The 23,615-nt window shown below is 33.3% G+C and overlaps 3 protein-coding genes across 3 annotated transcripts; all 3 read left to right on the top strand.

Annotated features, from left to right (window-relative positions):
- Positions 1–449: 449 nt before the first annotated feature.
- Positions 450–3,185, top strand: TRIADDRAFT_51652 (uncharacterized protein; the record flags this gene model as incomplete). The annotated part of the gene is made up of 7 exons (XM_002108559.1): positions 450–979; positions 2,027–2,169; positions 2,260–2,343; positions 2,468–2,560; positions 2,802–2,869; positions 2,957–3,030; positions 3,119–3,185. 7 exons carry the CDS (start codon positions 450–452, stop codon positions 3,183–3,185), a joined length of 1,059 nt encoding a protein of 352 aa, XP_002108595.1.
- Positions 3,186–14,897: 11,712 nt separating this feature from the next.
- Positions 14,898–17,481, top strand: TRIADDRAFT_20120 (uncharacterized protein; the record flags this gene model as incomplete). Its single annotated transcript, XM_002108558.1, has 10 exons — positions 14,898–15,018; positions 15,618–15,722; positions 15,896–15,983; positions 16,095–16,189; positions 16,296–16,375; positions 16,490–16,612; positions 16,750–16,835; positions 16,967–17,068; positions 17,180–17,291; positions 17,359–17,481. 10 exons carry the CDS (start codon positions 14,898–14,900, stop codon positions 17,479–17,481), a joined length of 1,035 nt encoding a protein of 344 aa, XP_002108594.1.
- A 1,123-nt stretch (positions 17,482–18,604) lies between these two features.
- Positions 18,605–22,649, top strand: TRIADDRAFT_51649 (uncharacterized protein; the record flags this gene model as incomplete). The annotated part of the gene is made up of 7 exons (XM_002108557.1): positions 18,605–18,626; positions 20,014–20,049; positions 20,181–20,509; positions 21,117–21,209; positions 21,337–21,400; positions 21,691–21,848; positions 22,620–22,649. The coding sequence occupies 7 exons, from the start codon at positions 18,605–18,607 to the stop codon at positions 22,647–22,649; spliced, it is 732 nt and encodes a 243-aa protein (XP_002108593.1).
- Between the last annotated feature and the right edge of the window lie 966 nt (positions 22,650–23,615).

Raw genomic sequence — 23,615 nt, 5'->3', positions numbered from 1 at the left:
GTAGAGAGATCTTGAGCACTAATTTCTACCTTTGGACAAAACTGGTTTAACCTCTGTTCCAGTTCAGTCTTAAAGGCAGACATCAGTAGAGAGATCTTGAGCACTAATTTCTACCATTGGACAAAACTGGTCTAACCTCTGTTCCAGTTCAGTCTTAATGGTAGACATCAGTAGAGAGATCTTGAGCACTGATTTCTACCTTCGGAAAGTACTGATTTGCTCGTAGACAGTATGTAAACTAATGTAATCTAAACACTACTATAGCGTATATTGTACAATATCGGTTTTATAATAGTAAGCTACGCCCCTAATCCTAGCTGCAGATTAGTCGTATATGTATACAGTTTTATATAAACCACACCATCGATAGGTATAAGTACAGCTGGTTATTGCGTTGGCCGTTGAAACTTTTTCATCTTACTAGTGCCCTCCAACTTGGCCTCTATCCAATGGGAGAAAACGCAATAATTCCTGTACGAATCGATCTAACCGTCGATATTAATAATGTTGAAGAAAGCGGGTTGAAAATCATCCATCAAGTTCGGCCCCAGTGGAAAGATGAAAACATCCTAATTAAACCTTTTACTGCTGGTATTACCAATAAAATTATTGGATATAATTTGCAAAGTAATACATCTTATCAAATGCTATTAATTCGCGTGTATGGACAATCGACCGAATTATTCATTGATCGCCAAAAGGAAATTGATAATATGCTCCTATTACATAATGCTGGTTGTGCTCCTCCATTGTACGCTATTTTCAATAACGGTCTGTGTTATGGATTCGTCGTTGGCCAACCATTACAGTGGCAGCAAATGTCCGATGCTGCTGTTTATCAGCTCACCGCTAAAGAGGTAGCCAAAATTCACAACATATCGACCATAGATCAAGACATCCAACCTGTATTATTTGATACTTTGGAGAAATTCTTATCATTGGTCCCTCAATCGTTTGATGATCCAATCAAGAATCAAAAGTAAGTACTCTACAGTACTGCCAATTATACGTATATGACTGATGTGATCCAGCGTTAAAAGTAACAGATGTAGGATAAAATGGTAGGGCATGATTGAGTTAACCACACAACATTTGTATACTACAGTATTCAGTTTACCGTTGTGATAAAATGTCTTAAAATTAGAAATGATCGAAATTCGATAACTTATAATCTTTACTTTATTATATAAACTGGTTAGATCTATAATTACTGACTAGGTCATCTTAATAAGACATTCCTAATCAAAGCTACAATATTTACTGTAACAATTTAGCACAGATATGCGCTTAACACAATCTTGAGATTCCAGTTAACCTACAATCTCGCGCATACAGTGTCCATCGTACATTTTCGATATCACTTAGTAACTTTCTACAATCAATCTATTAAGCTATTTTGCGGGCTGCACTGCAACAGAATAGAGTAAAATCTAAGATTGTTAGCACATTCGAAACATCCTGACGATACTTTATTCCAACGTAAATATAAATTAAAAAAATGATATCATAGTCCGTTTTAGTCTAATTAATCTGACTATAAATACGCAATACGTAGTATGGGTTTAGTGCAAGTACTATTAATTCAATGTCGGCCTATTAGTTAGACTGAAAGCACAATCAGTCATGAACTATAACGTTCGACAACGTCTTGACAATTTGGGCATGATACAAGAACTTTCTTGGCAATTCATGCTCCATTTTGGCAGTTTTCAGTGCTATTTATTGCTGAAAATCTACTTCTGTGACTGTATACAGTGTATACTGCAGTTATACCGCCTCTAGTGAGTAGTCATTTATAGTAGTAGACAGCAGTTATATCATAGCATGGCACTGTACTATATAAGTTTGAAAAACAACTGCTAGATAGACCGTAGATTGCTTTTGATAACGTTGTGATGACTTTGTAGACGGTAGATAAATACGACAATTATCTCGTACAATTACAGTATACTGTACGAAATAGTAATATTCGATTCCTTCTATTTATTTGATTTGCTTAACCTAACTTAAAATATTGACATCCTAGGTTTAAAACGCAGTGTCCCAACAAGAGTGCACTAATCGAAGAGGTAAAAATGCTTCAGGATGTCTTACTCAAGCATGATGCGCCCATCGTTTACTGCCATAACGATCTCTTATGCCAAAATATCGTATACAATAAACAAAATGGTAAAACCCTTTCAATTCACTGATCAAGCTTGCTGATGTAGATAGCAATACATACTGAATGTAATTAACTTCGTTATTTTGAATATTCAGAATCTGTAACTTTTATTGATTACGAATACGGTGGCTTTAACTACGCACCCTATGACATTGCAGATCATTTCTGTGAATTTGCAGGTAAAATAATATTAAATAATTGAAAATTAATAGTCGCTACTTACAATAGTGCTCAGGTATTGGACTCTACACAATAACATGATGTATGCGATGTTGTAATTCCATATGTATTTTAACGTTAAAGGTGTCGATGAAGTAGATTACAATCGGTATCCTCAAAAAGAATTTCAATTGCAATGGCTATCGATTTATTTGCAAGAACGAGCTAAGCTTGCTGGTAAATTGTGACCCTTGTATTGCACTAGTCATAAAATAATAATGAAATTTAAAATATTACTTCATGATAGAGCAATTCGCTTATTGGCGATAGAATACTTCTACTACATCTTCCAATAAGCAATTTCGACTGTAATCGCACTTCAAATTACAAAGAAATTTAATTTCATTCTGAGTCAAACTTGAATAGCTAGTTAAACTTAATGATCTTAAAATTCAAGATTGTTTTACTTTCTCATTAGGTAAAGATGAGACAATTACACAATCACAAATTCACCAGCTTTATGTTCAAGTGAACCAATTTGCTTTGGTACTCATTATTTTTAAGCTATTGAATTGTATTCAAGTGATTAGTTTATAATCTAATAATATGAATTTACAATCATGTACAATTTAGGCCTCACACTATTTATGGGGAATTTGGAGCTTAATTCAAGCTAAAAATTCACTTATTGATTTTGATTTTCTGCAGTAAGTGCTCTAATACTCAATATAAATTTAATTATTATGCACATAATTTGATGCTTTCATTACCAAATGAATATTTTATCAACAATAGGTATGGTATTACACGTTTCAATGAATATTATTCTAAGAAAGCCCTGTTTCTCAGCCTGGCTTCCTAATTCGCTATTGCGCTCTATTCACTTTCAATCTCGAGTTAGCCGAGTAGAATAAAAATTTTGCTCTACTGGAACCGCGAGTACCTGAAGAATCTATGAAATAAAATTTTAACGGCAAAGAATGGTGCTACATGTTTATGGATTTAGCCATATCTAACATTATTTAATTCCAAAAGCGATTTTCCTGCATCTAATTAGTCTACATTTTTATCAAATTTTTTTAATGTGAACATTTACTTCACTTTACTTTTCAAAACACCACCGTTGCGCTGATATAACAAAATATTTATGATTAGCAAATAGTAACATTCATTCAATCTTTAATCTATTTTATCTTTTGATGCATGATGTAATAAAATTTCTCAATGCGTATCAGTAAGCCGCAAGGTTTATTTCACGAGTCCTGCCGGCTTCGAAAAACAAAAATTTTATACCTAAAAATTCTACTAATTATAATGAAAGCTACACTATCGCTTTGCAGATTTTAATTGATATTATATAACCACGACTGAGGTTAATCTTAGAACATTGTGATTGTTATCTATAGTTTCTATGGAATAAATTAAAATATATGAAAATTTTGAATCTCTACATGACCAGATTTCGAAAATTTGATATTCTCGTAAACCATTAAATAAGATGAGAATATGATTTCTACAAATACAGGTATCATCTGTGCGATATTTTGCTTACTTATCGTTTATTGCAGATCTTTAAATTGATGATCTTGTTAAATTATTGATATTAATAAAATGAAAGGGTGCTTAATGCTGCTCTAGATGTTTCTTTGAGAGTGGATTTTATCTTATTATTTCAAAGTTATTATGATCATCTTATGGTGGCAGTAGTGGTACAAACTCAGGGGTGTTTTTTAATTGCATATGTAATGGGTAAATGTTAATGTCGCCATGGCACGTCTTGAGCAAATGTTATCTTATATCACAAACTAACGAATCATGATATCATCTTACAGGACTAACTACTACCCTTATTATTTACTACTGTAGCCAATTAAAGTGTGATGACTAGGAGGATCTAATAACCAGTAAGTTGTACCTTCTAAACCCGCTTAAAATAAATCTTAGAACGAACTGGCGTAATTTTCATAACGATTACTCATGAGATTAGTTCGATTCCTTTTTATTTGAATATTATATTAAACAAAAATGAAAATATAATTTTACACTACTGCATAGCCAACTACACAACTAGCAAAATTCTATTTTGTTATGAAAGCAAATTCTTTGTACAACTAAAACAAAGGTATCGGTATGACATTGATAATATTTAAAAGCTATCACAAAAACTGTTCTCAGTTATGTTATTAGATTTTCGTTCGATCAAAAATATTACTTGTATATTACTTTTATACATTATCGACGTTTGTCCCCTCTACTACGAATACGTTCTTTATCACTCCTGTGGTCTCGTTCGTGTTTCCCATCACGATGATGTCGATGTCGACTACGTCTTTCATCATAGCGATCCATACTATCACCAAAATCTCTGTCTGGGCTTCGTTCTCTGTGGTCCCGGTCCCGGTCACGATCGCTATCACGATCTCGACGATGCTTACGACTGTCGTGATTTAAGATATTCCCATCATTATTTAGAATATAGCAATATAATACATGTACAATTGTCCGCTGCATAACTCTACCATAGAGTCTCTACGTATATTAAAAGGTTATATCAAATATAATACCTAGAGGAATCCGATTGTTTTGCTTCAATGTTTTTCAGACAACTTTGTATCATTTCCAGTAACGCCTTTAATATCAAATAATTATGTAAAGTTTTATACGTGATTACAGAGATTTGACAATGTTAGAATCCTCTTTACTCACTTTAGATCTTTCATCATTAGCAGCTACAGAACTTTTAATAAGTGATCTGGCCGTTACCAAAGTTTCAATGGCATCATTCCGATCACCTAATTGAATAACCAGACATCTTCATTATACTACATCGAAGCTAACAGCTTACATTAAACCGAATATTTGAAGGTATTGCTTATTGTTCTACCTGCATTAGAATCCGCTAGAGCGCTTGTAATAGCCTTTTGAGCAGTTTCTTGGTTACGTTGCAAGATCTCATTGTATACAGCGTCATTATCTAGGTGTAGAACAGATTTATTAGTAAAACAAACATTTCCTAAGTGATAATTGGTTCACCGATTTTAATATACAATAAAAATTTCAAGAAAAATTTTAAATTACCTTGTCGATTAAATGTGGGAACAACATGCGGATTTTCCATTCTTTGACTAGGAAGATATAGGATTAAATGAATATCAGATTTTAGTTTATTTACAGCGTTTTGGAAAATCATTAATTAATGATGTTGCTTTAAAAATTTACCTGGGTTGAGGCATTGGTGCTTGCTTCGGCATGAAATTCTAAAATACGCGCAAGGTCGTAAATATTAATCAAAACAAAAATTGTAAATAACAATAAAAGCCTTTAGCCTTCTACAATATATAGCAGAAGTAGATTAAAGAGCGCTGAAACTAACGTCTTGTGCGGGCAAGAATGCAGGATTGACATGCATTCCTGGTGTCATGACATTCGATGTTACAGGCATGAAATTATCTAAAAGAGTGATACATTTTAGTGACAATAAAGAATCATTATGTAAAAATTTTGGGATCATATAATTACTTGGTTGATGTTGCTGATTGGGCACTTGCATTGAATGAGGATGATGAACATTTTGCATCATGCGTGGTTGTGGCTGCTGCTGTGGCTGTTGTGGCTGTTGCCAATCCGGTGGCGGACCTCTTACATTTGGCATACGTTGCATATTTCCGCCCATTGGATTATTATTAATAGACATGGGTGGCTATATACGTATATGGAATTAAAAAATAAGCACATTCATCAGAAATATACGCATCGAAAGATTACTATTCCTGCTACGATATGTGCTTGACATATTACATATAATACATTCTATTTATAGTACCATGACGTTACGAATAGGTGCCGGTGCCGGTGCCGGCGGTGGCATATTTATAAGACTTGGCTGAGCATGTCTCGGAGCAATTGCAGGAGGACCCATATTATTCTGCTGCAGAGAATATCTACGTTGATTGTTTACTGGATTATTTCTGTTATTGCCTGTAATAGCACCCCAAACATTATCAGAGGACAATAAATTAAGTGGAATAGAATTATTGATTTTAGCTAGTTTAATGCTTACCTCTTGACATATTACGATTCATATTTGACTGCTGTGGAGCATTTTGAGAACTCTGTTTATGTCTGGAATTATTTACCCCACTTGAACCGCTACCATGACTTGACTGGTCTAAAGCGTGGTTTGTTTCATAGTAATTTAATCGTCAAAAGATTGCGAAATTGTGCTGATATATTTCGATAAAGAATATGTAAATATTCTTGCTTACTGTTACTTTTTCTATTAGTAGTTTCATATTGCTGCGTGCCACCACCCTTATGATAATTCACTACCGGCCGATTGCCATGAATTTCCCTTTAAAAATATTAAAAATTCAAAATCAGAACTTCTATATCAAAATTTCCTCTAAAATAACAACTTACATCTTCGTTAAATTTTCCATTATCTTTTGCGCAGATGCACCTGATCCTACTTCTACAATGCAGTAACTGCATAAATAGAATAGAATATATCATTGATAGTTACAATATAAAGTTAATATAGCCCTCATGCCTTAAAATTACCCTTTCGATTGGCCATTTGCACGATTTTCACTAAATTTTATACTCATCATATCTGCAACACCAAAACCGTGAATAGCTTCCTCTAGGTCCGCATCAGACGTCCACTACATAATGAAAAGAAAATTTAGACTGCTATCGAGTTATGTTTAGGCTGTGTATATCTTTAGATAATCTTGTGGTAATATTAAAGTTTACGTTACATTCAAAAATACGCGTACATCTTACTAACATGAATCTTACCCAAGTTAAGTTACCACAATATAAAGCAACTTTTTTACCAGATGGGGTGACAACGGAGGATGGGGTTTCAATGTGAATATCTACTTCTAGTTAATTAATTTAATCAAGTTACTACTGGGCAATTCGAACTTTAATTTCGATGGTGTAAATAGAAGCTGATGATAGCTATGACTGAAAGTGAACGATACCTTGCGTAATTTTTACAGGACTTTCTGGATTCTCCTAGTAATTAGAATAAATAAGATTAAATTTTATTGCATATAACTCAAATTATTAACATACAGTAGAACAGTTACAAAGCCATAAAAGAGAATAAAGTTCACAATCTCAAAAACATGTAAATCAAATTTGTGTATTACAGGTGTTCAATTTTAAAATTATATATGCAACCCCTCAATTGATATATCATTTGCTACAGCATCCTGCTTGACTCATTCACATTTTATCAATCATTCAGTGTCTGCACGATATAGCACATTCAAAATTGCTATAACAAAATAATTCGTTCATTTAAATACTACTGTTGTATGCATGAATGATACTGAACACAGGGCAGTTTTATACTTATCTAAACTCGAGAATAGGCTGATAATGTGCGTTGTAACTAATCATGTACTATTATATTTTACGGACTCGGTCAAGTGGCAATACTTCAGCAACAAAATGCATTGCTGTCTCTCTGTAGTTAATCAATCACCGATTACATAAGGCAAAGTCGTCAGTAACATAAACGTGCACATTCTTGTACACTAGTACGTGTATTTGTATCGGTCTGAAATAGATAACGGTGGATTTTAAAGGGCAATCCTCATTTAATTAGCAAGTACGTTCTAATGGCCATTTATAGATAGATATTTTACTAATACGAGTACTTTTTCATCTTCGTTCATCTGAAGATATAGGTACGAAAATTTTAACTGTCTGCGTCAAGCTTTTATTTTCCGATAGGCTTCAACGGAGCATCTGGCATAATCAAGCTGATACGATCAGGGCCGATACAGCTTTGATACTTTATACCATAATATTTCATATGAATATACAAAAATACCTCGCTTCTAATCATTCATAAAAGGGTAATAAATAAATTTAAAGTGTAGCGCAATGTACTTGTAGTTAACCAGCCTTGAAATGATTCAACATCTGTAAACAGCCAAGAACCTAAAAATAGTTTACTGTCAGTTCCATCAATAGATATACAATGAATGCAAGTCACGTATTATTTTTAAGCTGACAAAAGAATATTAAATACTGTACATGCTGTACGATAAATGATTTACATACGTGAAAATCAAATTAACTACCGGTTACAACAACCAAGACATAAGTAGGATTAGCGAAAGGGCTATTAAAAGTTAATTTGCAAGTGATTTACTATTAGAGATTTTACTATTTACAAGGCTGAATAATGATATAAAGTAATACCAATACTTGCCAAATAGTGTAGCACCTTGTAACTGTATTTTATAAAAATCAGCAAATCGTAATGCTCTTACAATCTTAGTCCTAGAATATTCTAGCTAATTTTTAATTTCTAATAGCATAAATACAAGTCATATCCGATTATTATCACATTTAATAACACTGCATACAGTATATTTTATTGCAATATAGATCAAAGACTTGAAACAACGAGCATGCCGTTTATTGATGTTATACATAAATTGAGTAGCAGATTTACTGATATTATTTTATTTGTGACAGTATAGCAACTAACAATGTTTGAATGTTTTAGAATTATTACTATCTTGGCTTAAAATCATTACTAATCACTATTTGATGTTAGAAGGTGTTCTCATACTGACTTCTGCAGTTGAGCTAGGCATGCGTTGGCTCTGCAACATGATAGTAGTACTGTATGTATAGTGCCCATCTCGACGTAGATCCTGTCGTATGAATCTTTTATCACTAGCTACTAATTAGGTAATCTTTAAAGCGTATTTGGTTGTAGCACCTAGTACTGATCTCGCATCTATACACGTACATTCATCGCGATGAAATGATCAGGGTATATCGATCAGACTGTATATCATTTAATAATTAATATCGTTTATAGCAAAATAGGATACGTTTTTTATCAAATCTCACAGCAGTACTGAACTTTGTGTTCAGCAGAGCATAAATAAATAGAAAAAATTACAAGATATCCGTGCAAAAATACCTATTGGTCAAAAACCGGCTACATATCACTTACAACCATCCACTCAAACTTAAACTTTTTAAGGTTCGGCCAAAAGTCCACTGAAATCGAAGCAACCTCCATTGAATCATCCACAAGAAAATAGTAATATAGTCTTGTCTAATTTACTTTTAATAAATCGCACGTCTTCTCGGTAAATGCAATATACTATACAGCATGTTAGCTTCGATCATTCGCTTTATACCATTGGGCAATATGAATATGCTAGTAATAATCATCGTCATATTTCAATTAAAAATTGATCCACTACGGTAGTTATTTAGTAAATTACTCTTTCTTTTGTATGTCCATGCAAAATTTTTCTGCTCGCCTTCAAAATTGGATTTCAGTAGTATACTGAGTTAAAGCAACATTGGTAACGTATAACCCTACTACGTAACTGAGTACTTTGTGCGCTCTATCCTGTTGCTAGCCATCATCTACGTCATCTACCTACCCCTACGGACAGTAGTGTAATTATCAGAATTATATGTTCACTGTACAGTACAGTATACGATCAATTCACTGTCTCACTAAATTAGCGCAAGGCTATACTGTAGTAACTGACATTCGGATTGCAATATGCTTGATTCTAAACGTAAAGTCGTAAATACCGATTTCAAAAGCAGCATATCAACCATCGTACAGTATACAGTATATGCATAGATACGGCACAGTACGAATTACTTTAACGAATAAAAACTGAAAAGCAGATGAAAAGTACGAGACAAATATTTGCAAGATTACAATGAGGTATGGTACTGCAACTACTACAACCAAAGGATAGAAAGATATCACAGATAATTATGATAGTCATTATAATTAATCTGCACAATTATATACAACGTGACTTTCATTGAAGAATCCATAGCCAAAATTTTTCATTGCTATGGCGATGATGTCCCAATTTTCTGATAATTCGATCTGTAATGTTACCAATTGGTGAATCGCTCCTCTTGCACGACATCAAGATTGATACCATGCCATGATAAGATATTAATTTACTGGTCTACTTTTTCGGTCGTTCACAAGATGTAGCAGTTTTATCAATTGAGGGGATGCATTTTGTTTTAAATCATTATATAAAACATCCATAGTAATAAAAATATTATTTAAAAAATTAAAAAACAAGATTTTGAAACGAACATTTAACCCGTTACATAACAAAAAATCCAACCATTAAAAAAATGCTATAATAAAATAATAATAATACTATTTTGATGATGAGTTATAATTCGAAATATCAATATATTAATCAGCCTTGTTTTTGTTGTTAATTATGTTCCTTCGTTTTAACAAAGTTATGTAGGATCAAATAGGAGCAATTAGATATTCAAGATATCTGCCTATCTCAACACGTATTTGCTCTATCATGTTATCGCATGACTCACAGTGTAGAGTACAAATAAATTGATTTTATAAACGGTTACGGCAGTTAAGATGAAAGGGTATCATTATTATGCTAGTATATATGTGAAACATAGAAAGTATGACAGTAGGCAAGAGTTTGAGTACAACTAAATAGGCACGAAATCACTTTATATGAGTCGTTGTTCAAGTAGAGTCGATAAAAGACTGCAGTTGATAGATTTTCGAAAAATCAGATCAAAAATAAAGGAAAGGTTATTCAACTGTACAGTATATATAACATCACATTTTGCTTATTTTTAGCAAAAGACGTATTTTTACTGGTCGTATGTTCAAGATCCAATGGTAGGCATTATCGTTAACATCGTAGTACTTTTTGGTGCAGATTTACTTCAATAATTTATAATTCATTCATTATCAATATCTATGAAGAAGCAATCGAATTTACACGACTAATGGCAAAAAGAAGGTATGCACAAGAAAACTCTCAAGTTATCCAGTATATAGCAAGTACGGTAGTGAAAAATACTTTTCTCTTTATGAAGATAGCAAAGTAAATGCGTAACATGAGAGTTGAAATCGTTTATGATAGCAGCATGATGACGATTTCGAATAATATATATATATACAATATTATACAGTAACAATTAGCAGCAAGGTAAATCAATCGCTGTAAGCCCAACGGTTTTACACAGGATGATAGCAAACCTCTTCTTCATTTCTATCTGCTTGGGCATCATCATTGAGTTGGCTAACATCGGTAGTATTTTTACCATCCTCGGTTAATTTGGATACATCGATTACGTCGTCATATAGATCTTCACCATTGTTGTTCTCATCTTGTATATCTTCATCTTCTTCAGCATCATATTCCTACCGACATGAAAGACTCTTATTAGCATTGCATCTACGTATTGTTTATCGTTGGTAGCATCTTGTGCACTATTAAGGTATCCAAGGAATGCTAATCAATTTTGCAATTGGAAGGATTGCATAGGTAGAATCATTTGGCATGGTTGTCATGCTGGGGTGTATGATATTAAGGTAAGAAAGGGTAGACAGAGCGAGAAATAAAGGAAAGGCGGAACGTCCTCTACCGTATCGTTGAATTTCTTTTTAATTAGACAATTAAAGACTTGCTACATTACAAGAGCAAATTATCACTACACATAATCTGCTTTTTCTTTCTCTTGCTATTTTTCAAAGCCTAGTTAAACGCTAAATAAATAGTAGAGACAGCTATTGCTTTGGGTAAAGTAGCCTACACCGTATTCTACCTACTGTTCCTGTATGAGTATTCTACTGTACGAGTTGCTGAAGTCATCCGCTGGAAAATCAATGCACCAAAAAGAGCTGTTGAACGGTTACTGTTTTTTTATCGCCACACTATCTACATCCAATACTGTTCTAATTCTAACTTTACTTTATCTGTACAAGCAAAGACGGTCAAAGCAATGAAGAAAGCTGGAGAATATTCAATGAAAGTCAATGCATGAGTTCGAGCGGGAAAAGGTTTAAAGCGAACTGTAAGGAAAAACCAGCTTGTACTTTATTTTTTTCCTCTTGTTCTCTGAGAATAAAATCCTACATTTGATGGTATACACTGATTGATAGCGGTACAATAACTATTCTAACACATACTAGCTGTTATAATAAGCGAATTGAACTAGAAGTAAGCTAACTTACCCCTTCTAAATCATGATCTAACTCCTCTGGATAGAGGTCAATATCGACACCGTCCGCCATCTTCCTTGACTAAGAATAATGGAAAACTGAGCACACGGTTTGCTTTTGACGTGAAGCGTGGTGGACGATACAGCCGCGGTTACAGTGGCAGACAGTTCAGTATAGTCCAGTATGTACAGTACAGTGTACAGGATATGACATGATACAGTAGAGTGCGTGCAAGGCAGTAGGATCCATCTGTCCGTCGGTGGTCCAACCTGGTCCATTACAGTGTACAGTACAGTACAGTACAGTACTGTATGATTCGTAGACTAGTACTGTAGACAGTTCAGTTTAGTCCAGTATGTACAGTACAGTGTACTGGAATACTGGATACTGTATGACATGATACAGTAGAGTGTGTGCAAGACAGTCGGGTCCATCTGTCCGTCGGTGGTCCAGCCCAGTCTAGTACAGTGTATAGTGTACAGTATAGTATGATTCGTAGACTAGCAGATAGTTCAGTGTACAGTAGTCCAATATGTACAGTACAGTACAGTGTACTGGATATGACATGATACAGTACTGTAGAGTGCGTGCAAGGCAGTCGTTTCCATCTGTCCGTCGGTAACCCGGCCCAGTCCAGTACAGTATGATTTGTAGAATAGCGTATAGTACCCTACGGCAGAGTGCGTGCAAGGCAGTAGAGTCCATCTGTCCATCGGTGGTCCAGTACAGTGTACTGTACTGCGCACACGTCCGGCCCCTACAAGAGTGACGTGATGTTATTGTTGACTGTACACACTACTGCCATTGACGCCATTTTCAAGTACGAACTCATCTTGCACGTCAAGCCAACAAGTCCGACGTGATCACGATCATGGCGTCCGAAGGAATTCGCGATAAAGTTGCTCATCTCTCTTTTAACCAACAACATGGTAATGAATGCAACTGTTCATCACGACAGAAATCAATTATAAGGATCATTGATGCGATTACAGTAGAAGATCGATGTAATGCAATCCCCGTAAAAGACGATCAAAAGTACTTGTTCGTTTCTCATGGCATGGATTGAAAGGGAGAGGGACTTGGGTAGTTGGCAGTAAAGACATTTGTATTCTACTATGGATAGAAGAATTTTAGTCCATCACCAATACCATCCTATGGAGTTGTAACGATGTTAGTCGCTATGGCAATTGGATAGTGATATCATCGTCTTTGATAGGGATCATTGCATGCCTCTATTCATGACAATTGAAATGGAGGGGTGCAACATAACTCTTCTTCCAATACATCAAATCCAGATACGACTATACTACTCAACTTGATCCATTGCATTATATTGCGCTTCTATCCAATCGATTAGACGCTAAATAGGATACAGTAATAATTTCCTCATCCTAGCACAGCCAATATTAGTACAGTTGTACATCCAATTGCAATGATCAATGGTCGATCAACGCCTACATTATTGAACATCAATCAGTCATCAACTGCAAGCCAATAGCGATTCAATTTCCTGTAGTCTCTAGCAAGGTCAACGTTAGTAGAGTTTTGGATCGAATTGGAATAACCGATGGTCGATATACGCCTACAATATTGAACATTAATCATCGTCAACTGCTAGAAAATATACATCCAATGATCGGTATTCCCTAGTACCTTCAATGTACCGAATCGAATTGGAATGACTAATGGTCGACAGACTGTGTGGATTAAATTAAACATAAATCATCAACTGCAAGAAAATATCGATCCATCGATTGTTGCCTGTAGTTCGTAGCACTCTCAGTCTTAGTATACAGTTATGGATCGAATTGGAATGACCAATGGTCGATAGACTCCTACAGTATTGAACATGAATTTCAACTGGACGCTAGAAAATATCGATCCAATTCAATAATGCTTATCGAAACGTATTCTAATATACAGTACTAGCCGACAGTACCGTAGTAGTTTATCAATGGTTACACAATCCAACTAAGTAACAGTTTCTTTTAATATATATCTTAAGGCTAGCCAAAACGACTACACAGCACCTTCTTGTTACTTATTAGCTGTTCTGTTGTTATCAATTATTATACACCTACATGTACAACCGCTATCACTAACTTGTAGACTATCTACTAGCGTATCATTTCTTTCAATATTGATACATACTAAGTCATTCATAGAAAGAAAACTACCTCAACTACTACGTATTATGACTGATTCATGTAATGATGGATGACATGGTAGTCTTTTATAGCGTATCTGGACACAATTACAGATCATTCTTAATCCTTGATCTTCATCAGAATCGAATAACTGTGTCTATCACATGCGGAAAATCCAAAGTGCTGACAATATTATGATTGATATATTTAATATTATGTTACAACGACTCTGAAAATTGTAATACGCGTACGTTCCAAAGTTAATCCATCAATATTAATCCCGGCTATCAATGCATTCCACTTTTATAGAAGTATCATTTCTGAATATGAATATAGTATAGCTTTTACATATGTGTGTGTCTTCTATACATGATCCCTGTAATCATCATAACAAATATTGTCTTTGATAATGAAGGGTACTAATGACATAAATTGTATTTTGGATCTTCTGTTAGACTGCTTTGCATGCTCTTTGGATACTGGTTTTCGTGTATATAACATCTCACCATTGACTGAAAAGACAAGACTAGGTAATAAATTTGTTCAATGATGCAGTATTCATTATGCTACTAGAGTTAATAATGAAAATTTAAACTTATTTTCATTTCTCAGGAGTAATAAATCTATTCAATAGCTTCGTGGTGGTATATTATAATTTAGATAGTATATGCTAGATAAGCATATTATAATTAGAATAGAACTCATTTTTATACCCTTATACTTCTTAATAGCTGTAAAATACATCTTTACATTCCTTGCAAGTTTGTGTACTGAATGTGGGAAATTTCTATCCTTCATTTGTTGTTTACACACTTAACCACGATACATCATAAATACTCATATTCTATGCATGTATTTCGCTATAGGTAATAATTATAATTATAAAGAATATGCACTTGCGTAGCGATTTAAATTAATAGTACTCAATCGTTAAGATTATGCGAACGTAATGACTTCATTATGGTAAAGTTTTTTGTCATTTTATAAAGATTATAGACATCCTGTAATATTATGATGCACATCAACCTCGTTATGTTACTTAGCGATTTACTTCAGTACAAATCATCTAACTGCTATCTATTCTAGGCAGATATAGAGTGACTTTGATTCTTTATCCTTAAACTTCTAGAATTTGACCAAGTTGGCAGTGTCAGCCAAACTCAATTGCTTTACAGGTGCAATCTATTGGCCGTTGTTGGTGGTGGCTTATTTCCTCAATACTCACCTAATGATGGTATCTACTACTCGAATTTAGGCTAATTTCGATAAAATAAATGGCATCGTACAATGCATATACAATATACTTTACTTTAATTACGTCTGATAAATGCAATATACTGTATGTATGCGAGTACACATATATATATAATGTGAGCTAATTGCTATTAATACTTCTTTATGGTATAGTTTTAATTTGGGATGATCTTAAAAGGCAATTCGTATTACGGTACTCTTTTAAATCGTCAGTCTTAGCAGTACGAATGAGACGAAATAGGTATGAACCATTGATATTGATGATCCTTTCATTGGTACCTCATTAACCGTTAAGCATAGAATGCGTATAACGCCGCTAATTTGCCATCTTATCCAATTTTTTTTGTTTTAGGATTATTGTTGTATTAAGTAAGATGCTATACGTATTCTCATTTCCTAATACCAGCAAATTACTTTATTCGTTTGCTACAGCAGAAAACCCAAACGGTATAATGTTCTCACACTAATCTTGATGTCATTGTAATGCCACTATATTAGAGCATATGTAATTGAATACGATGTATAAATTCTTAATTTAATATCATTATTTTAGGTCTTTGTGAAATCTCTTCTAGTACTAATCATGCAGTATTGGTTTTTCCTGGCAAGATAACCGGTAGATTGCAACTAATTGTAAGTTCTGACTAAAATCGATAGTACACCAACTTCACAGTAAAATAACGTAGCCTATGGTATATTGTCTCTTAAAAATTGCATTAGTTACCATCTTCCTGTATTCCATTATAGGATTTGATGCAACATCGAGATGATGACAAGAGTCATCAGCCGGTCATTAACGCTCACGAAAATGCTTTGGCCTGTATAGCTTTAAATCATCAGGGTTCACGTGTAGCGACTGCGTCAGTGAAGGTATCTATTGATATTTTAACTTTTGTTGAATTCCATTCATGCTAAGCTATCATGCATCATACATATAGCAACTAATAGAAATATTATTAACTCAAATCAAATTTAACCTAACAATCAAAATGAATTCAATCTAACAGGGGACCCTAATACGAATATTTGATACTTCCTCTCAGCAAAAGTTATTTGAATTCAGGCGTGGATTAGATCCTGCTACACTATATTGGTAAATTTATGTGCCACAGCTTGTCGGGCATTCTATGTGCTATCGTTGAGAATGAAAAAGTTTAGACGCTATACGAATTGATCTTGTGTAGAATTAAAGTTATCACTAAGAAATTTCGTTTTATTCTTTAGTATGAATTTTAGTTTAAATTCGGAATACCTGTGTGCATCTAGCGATAAAGGAACAGTCCACATCTTTGCTCTTAATCTCACTTCTTTAAATCGGAGATCTGCGTAAGAATACCCAATTGTACCCTAATTTATATAAATATATAGCCTAAATGCGTATTATATATAACATAAGATTATATAACCGTAACGCAATTTATTACTTGATTTTGGTAGATTATCTAAAATTGGACTATATGGGCAATACGTAGATTCGGTTTGGGATTTTACTAATTTTACCATTCCTTTAGAATGTGCTTGTATATGTGCCTTTACCAGTGACCATACTGTAGTAGGTAATAAAATGCTCGATTTCAATTTTTTGTATGGACTCAGTAAACTATCCACTGAAATAGAATCAAATTTTTTTAGTTATATGCATCAATGGCACATTCCACAAATACAAATTTTCATTGGACGGAGTTTGTACCCGTACGGAATATGGCATGTATCTTTGCATTGGCGACAACGAATTTTAGTACAAAACTACACGATTTATTGTTTTCGAATATCAGCTGTGAATTTCGCCAATTAACAATTTCAGAAGTAGGCTTTGCTATAAAAAAAGTTTTTATTGTACTATTGGCTTTTGAAGCTAAAATTTACTAAACAGATTAGTATTTTTACAATGAAGATGTTAAACTAATAAAATCTCAAAGTTATCTTCGATATATTACGGTACTGTACACGATTTCGTAAACTAATTCGTTGTAGATTTAGTTAAAACCGTTATCCATTACGCACAATGATAAACGTAGACTTTGATGAATAACCTTAAAAGAGATAGCCAAAAGATATAAATATCTAACATTGTATAGTATTGTAAAATACTTAAGCCATATTGCAACTGAATTGCTTGCATATTTTATCCTCGTTACGAATATATAATTGGGCCTTGCACTATTTTATCACAGCTTGACTCTTACTTAATTCACTCGTGAATTGTTAAAATTCCCTTGTGAATTGTATCCCGCAACTTAAATAATAGTTGTTTACTAATTTAGCAATTCATCTGTGATATAATTCTTGGCTGTACGGTCTTTATGTCGGTTTTATTTTACCGTATTTTATTAAATAATCTATCTTGTAGTGTAAAATTCACGCCTGTTTTATGGATGTAATTTTATTGAACGTTATGTCTTTGTAAATTATTGGGCATCAATTATTTATTACGATTCTGTTGGTAACATAAAATTAAACTAAGTGAACTGAATAAAATGTAGCAGACGCTTCATTATATTTATACTGTACTTATGTTACAGCCACTTTTGTAACACAGAAACTGCTTCCAAGGGCAGTTAAACACAGATTAACAGCTTTCACTAAGACCAAAACTGCGGGCAAAGTCCGAAATACGGTAATTTCCCTTAAATTGTTGGGTTTTGGCCGTAACCTATATATATATACTGTACACAAAGAAGTTAATACGGATAAACAATATCAGCCGTCATATATTCTTAGATCTACATTAGTAAAACTTTGAGTTCTGCTTTAAAATACGCTGGAGCATGCATATAATATGAAAGTAACCATGATCATAACATGAATTGACCTTTGAGCTCTCTTATAAATTAGGTATCTAACTAAATACTAACAATCTGCATGTCTGACGTAACACGTCACGGTAGGTCTATCAAATGGTAATACTATCTGTTAAATGAGCACATTATCGTAAACCGTCTGCAAAGCGACGGGAGTTTGCACTAGTATAGTATAAATTCTCACCGCTAAGTACTAGTAGTTACAAGAGTACATATTCTAGCCGGTGTGAAGATTGATCCTAAATACATATTAAGAGCTAGAAAATACTGTAGTATTCTGCTTAAAGGTACATAGGAGTCGTTATCAGTACAATAATCATAACTAGTAGCATAATATTATCCAGACTGCGTACAAATTAAGTATAAATTATATGTAGATCTGTTGTAATTGTAAGCAAGAGAACTACTTGGCTGTGTACTATGGTCGCCATAAACAACCCATGTAACTATGATGGTTGTATTATAATTTAAAAAAAGTTATCGCACGTCATATTTGTAAAGCATTATCTAATTTGTAGATTCGTAGGTGGTCATCTATTACTTCATCAACCATCAATTAATCATTTGTCCGTTGGAGATCATCTATTACATCATCCATTCTTGTATTTAAAGCATTTATAGTTCAGCCTGGCAAACAATACTGTCTACTGTATATTCGGAAATATCAGATTCTTATTGTATATTATAAAACAATATAGTCCGTTGGAGATCACCTATTACATCATCCATTCTTACATTTAAAACGTTTATAGCTCAGCCTGGTAAACAATACTACCTGTAACGAGTTTTATCATCAATAAATAATGAATGAACCTCATATTCGGAAATATCAGATTCTTATTGTACTTTATAAAACAATCTCAAATTGATGAATTCGTTGGTGATGTTCTATCACATCAACAATCATTATGAGTTCGCTAGAGATCATCTACAGACTATAGCTAATTAACCGTTATGCACCCAATAGGAACCATCCATCGTACAATTACCTATGACTTTGATGTGCTTATACACTAAACAAACCCAGCATGTGATCCTATCTGTAGTGAGCTTTATTTCTTTAATAATAAGTTTTACATTCCAGAATATCCATTCTTTATTCGTTTCTTGCTTTGCAATGCTTTAACGTCTTTATTAGGCTACCGACACGAGGTTCAGCTATTTTCGATAAATATCTAGATTAAACTATGCGCGCGTATGTCATTTTCATTGCGATAATCCTGCAACTCATAAATCCAGTCGTTCCTGCAACGAGTAAGTTATTCAATTGATGCTAATTTCGAATATCTATTACTTTAGTGTTAAAATCGTCAATTTACTAGGTTAAAAATTTTAATTTGAAAATTGACAAACTACCATAATTCATATCTGCGTAACATCCCTATCTAAATAAGCAGCATATCATCGCTGTAATTTTTATGTGATTGATGTTATTAACTATCGATATAAAATTAATTTTTGCTAACCTAGGCAGCACATTCGTTTGGGGATATGGCTCTGATAATGGTGAGAGTGTATCATTATTAGTGAAAATAAGCTATTTCTTACTAGTATGATGATAGGTACTGTTATCTAACAGAACAAAGCTATAATATTTTCTTAATATTGTACTTACTATAATATAATTTCTTGAATAGGTCCTTCCAAGTGGGGCCAGTATTATCCGATTTGTCTTGGAAAAAGACAGTCTCCAATTAATATTGATTCGCTACGAACCACTTTTAATCCAAAGTTAGAGCATATACAAGCTTCGCACTACATTTCTCCTCAGCCTAATATTAAAACTACTTTAACAAATATTGGCAAATCAATATTTATACAACCTGCAATCGACTATAGTCCAGTTTTAGTTGATCCATTAAATAGTGGAGTTTTTTACAGAGCTCATCATTTGCATTTTCATTGGGGTGCTTCGGATAATTACGGGTCTGAAAATGCTATTGATAACAAATATTATCCTATCGAGGTAACATTTTCGTTATATCAACTCTATGTAGCTAATGTCTTATTGGCTCTATAGCTTTCTGATCGAGTCTATTAATATCCTGCTAGAGTATACATGCCATATTATTACAATTACTTTGTATCTAACTAAATCATCAACAAATTAAATTCTACTGCTAAACGCCAGAATATAAGTCTACATCGATAATAAGAATCTATTAGTACTATAGGGTGAAAAAAAATTTATTGTTACGAATAGCATTCAAACTATTATTAAAGTCGTTGTCATTTAATTTATACTTAGCAAACCTTCTTGCAAACAAACCAGTTATTCAAAAAACAATAACATAAATCTATGTCAGTTAGGAGACTCTAATGATGTATACAATTAAAATCCTTTTTAATTTAACCAGTGGCATTTTCATCTATGAGAGAATTATTATTGCTGTTACTTTATGCATAAGAAATAAGTTTACAAAAAATCAGTAATGCTTAATAGCAAGAACATAGATCTATATCTGTAATAAGAACCTATAGTTAGGTGGTTATTTCAAGTTTCTGGATAGCTATGACCGTTACAATCTGAAAGGCTAACCAATGTATTTTCCATTACTTTTATACTGTGCTAGATTCACATTGTACACTACAACATTAAATATCAAAACGTTCTTCAAGCAATCCCTAAGCCCGATGGGTTAGCTGTGATTGGCATTTTTGCTAAGGTAACTTAATCCAAAGCAATACATGTAGTATACGTAGCAGATGGCAAGAATTTCTATTGAATATTAACGTACATAGGTACAGCAAAATAACATCAATAAAACAAAAATTGAACATCTTTTCTTACAGATCGGAGAAGGCAGTGCAGGGTTTAGTTGGCTATTACAATATATGCAAAAACTTCAGTATAAAGGTGAGATTTTAAAAACTCATGTACGAATATTTGTTGATAGGAAAGGTATTCCATTCTGTTTCTTTTACCAACTTACAAATTGAATACATATTTCAAGAAGTTTCTGCACTTTGTATTTTAGCTATCAGCAAGTCTAGCGACTAAAATTTTAATATTACTCTCTTCCATAACTTAAGATTGTAGTACTGGCGATTCTTATTTACTAACAAATAATTTTTAATTAAATTATGGTCGATATTGAAAATGTTCACTGTCCTGATTGGATCATCTGGTCAACATCAACCTTACAGACGAAACAGTAACTGCCAATGGTTTTAGTTACTCGTCTTTCTTACCTAAAGATATGAGCAAATACTTTACATTTCCTGGGTCGTTAACAACACCGCTATGTGAAGAATCAGTACGATGGATTGTGATGGAAGAACCGATTACTATATCAAGCCAGCAGGTAATTTTAGTCCTTAACTAGAAGAAGAAATATAAACTCATTCAACAGTAGCAAGAATTTTGGCTAGTTGCGAAATCGATTGTTATTATCTAAGTCTATAGCCTTTTTTGTGCCCTAGATGAATCAATTCCGAAAGCTTTATGCCACAGCTCGAAATAAATCAAGTTCTAAGTATATCGAAAAAAATTATCGACCTGTACAACCATTGAATAACAGGATCGTCTATAGCAGTTTCGATACTAATGCATATACTAACACTATTATAATAGTTTTTGGTAGTATATTCGCTGTCGTCATAGTAGCAATAGGCGCTATTGTTGCAGTTTATGGTAACATGATGAAATCATAATATCGAATTTCGTGGTAAAACTGGCAGGTTTTACATACAATATTCGTCAGGTTATTTTCTACCAAAATTAATGAAATTTTCCTAGCCTAAACGAGATATTTATCTTGTAGTCTGTGCAAAGGAAAACTGATCTATTGACTTTTACATGGGTTTACTTAATCATGAATGGTTTAGCGGTTTTATTTACGTATGAATATACATTCAAATCTGGAACTGTCATATGCTGTGCTCACAATATTACTATTGTAATATATCAAGATATATTCTTCAATAGTAACGTTATGAATAATACGATCTATGTAGTGCTACTATTAAGATGTATTTCTGGATAATGTATATCGACTATGTCCTGTTATGATAAACTCACATTTAGAATGTAAGTAGTTTATAAGTATGATTTTAATGACCGTTTTCTTGTCTAGTCTTCATTTAACCTAATCTTACATGTCTAATCCTACGTCAATTCCAATAAAAGCTCTGATCCCGTATACGTGCTATGACTATCAAAGCTCCGCAAGATGTTACAGGAACCAATATAGAATTCTCATACAAGGTTATTATCTTCAGTTTTGTAATTTATATGAAAACTGAGTTTGGTTTCCTACCCTGTTATTAGAGAACATTAATATTAGATAATTAAATTAAATTAATCCTTAAAATATATTAAGGTATATGCGAAACAATCAAGAGCTTTATTACTAATATTCTGCGCTTAATTTGCGGCTCGTTAGAAAAGAAATCGACTTCAGGCGTCTATTAATGGCATGCACAATATTTTTGATAGCGCATTTCCTACTTATAGTGTCGTTTTGGGAAGAGTAACCTGCAGAAAAATTACTTAAACCCTAAAATTGACTTCTTTGGCAGTCTATAGGTACTTGATTAGTGTTGATTTTAGGAAATTATCACTAATATAATTGGAAATCTTTTCTAGCTGTATTGTAATGTATTCAGGCACCATTAACGATTTACTCAGTACAGAGCGGTCAATAAGATAGTTTAGAAGTTCAGATATTAGAACGCTCTTTAAGTAACGGGACTTAAGCTAATACGCGTTAAATTAATGTAAAAATTGTAAAACTTGATCGGCGAAGAAATAATTCGACTGGGAAATATCATAATGCCGCTATATTGATTTTGAATTAAGTATCATAAGAGTAAACGTATTTCATATCTTTACCAAACACCGCTATGAGATACAAAGGTTAAGTAAACTTAATATTTAGACCTAATTAAGTATAATTACGCAAATGTAAATTCGCATTAATGCAGCTAAATTCAAACATAAATTTACTAAATACGTGATCTTAATTATTTTTAATGAAACAAAAACGTAATAATTATTTCAAAGGAAGAGACAATATTGATTTCGAAAAGATTTAAATTTATCTCTAACCAAAGTTAAAAATATTCTGAGT

Source organism: Trichoplax adhaerens, genomic scaffold (assembly GCF_000150275.1).
Source record: "Trichoplax adhaerens TRIADscaffold_1 genomic scaffold, whole genome shotgun sequence".
NCBI classification, from domain to species: domain Eukaryota; kingdom Metazoa; phylum Placozoa; class Uniplacotomia; order Trichoplacea; family Trichoplacidae; genus Trichoplax; species Trichoplax adhaerens.
This window is presented reverse-complemented; position numbering and strand designations above follow the sequence as displayed.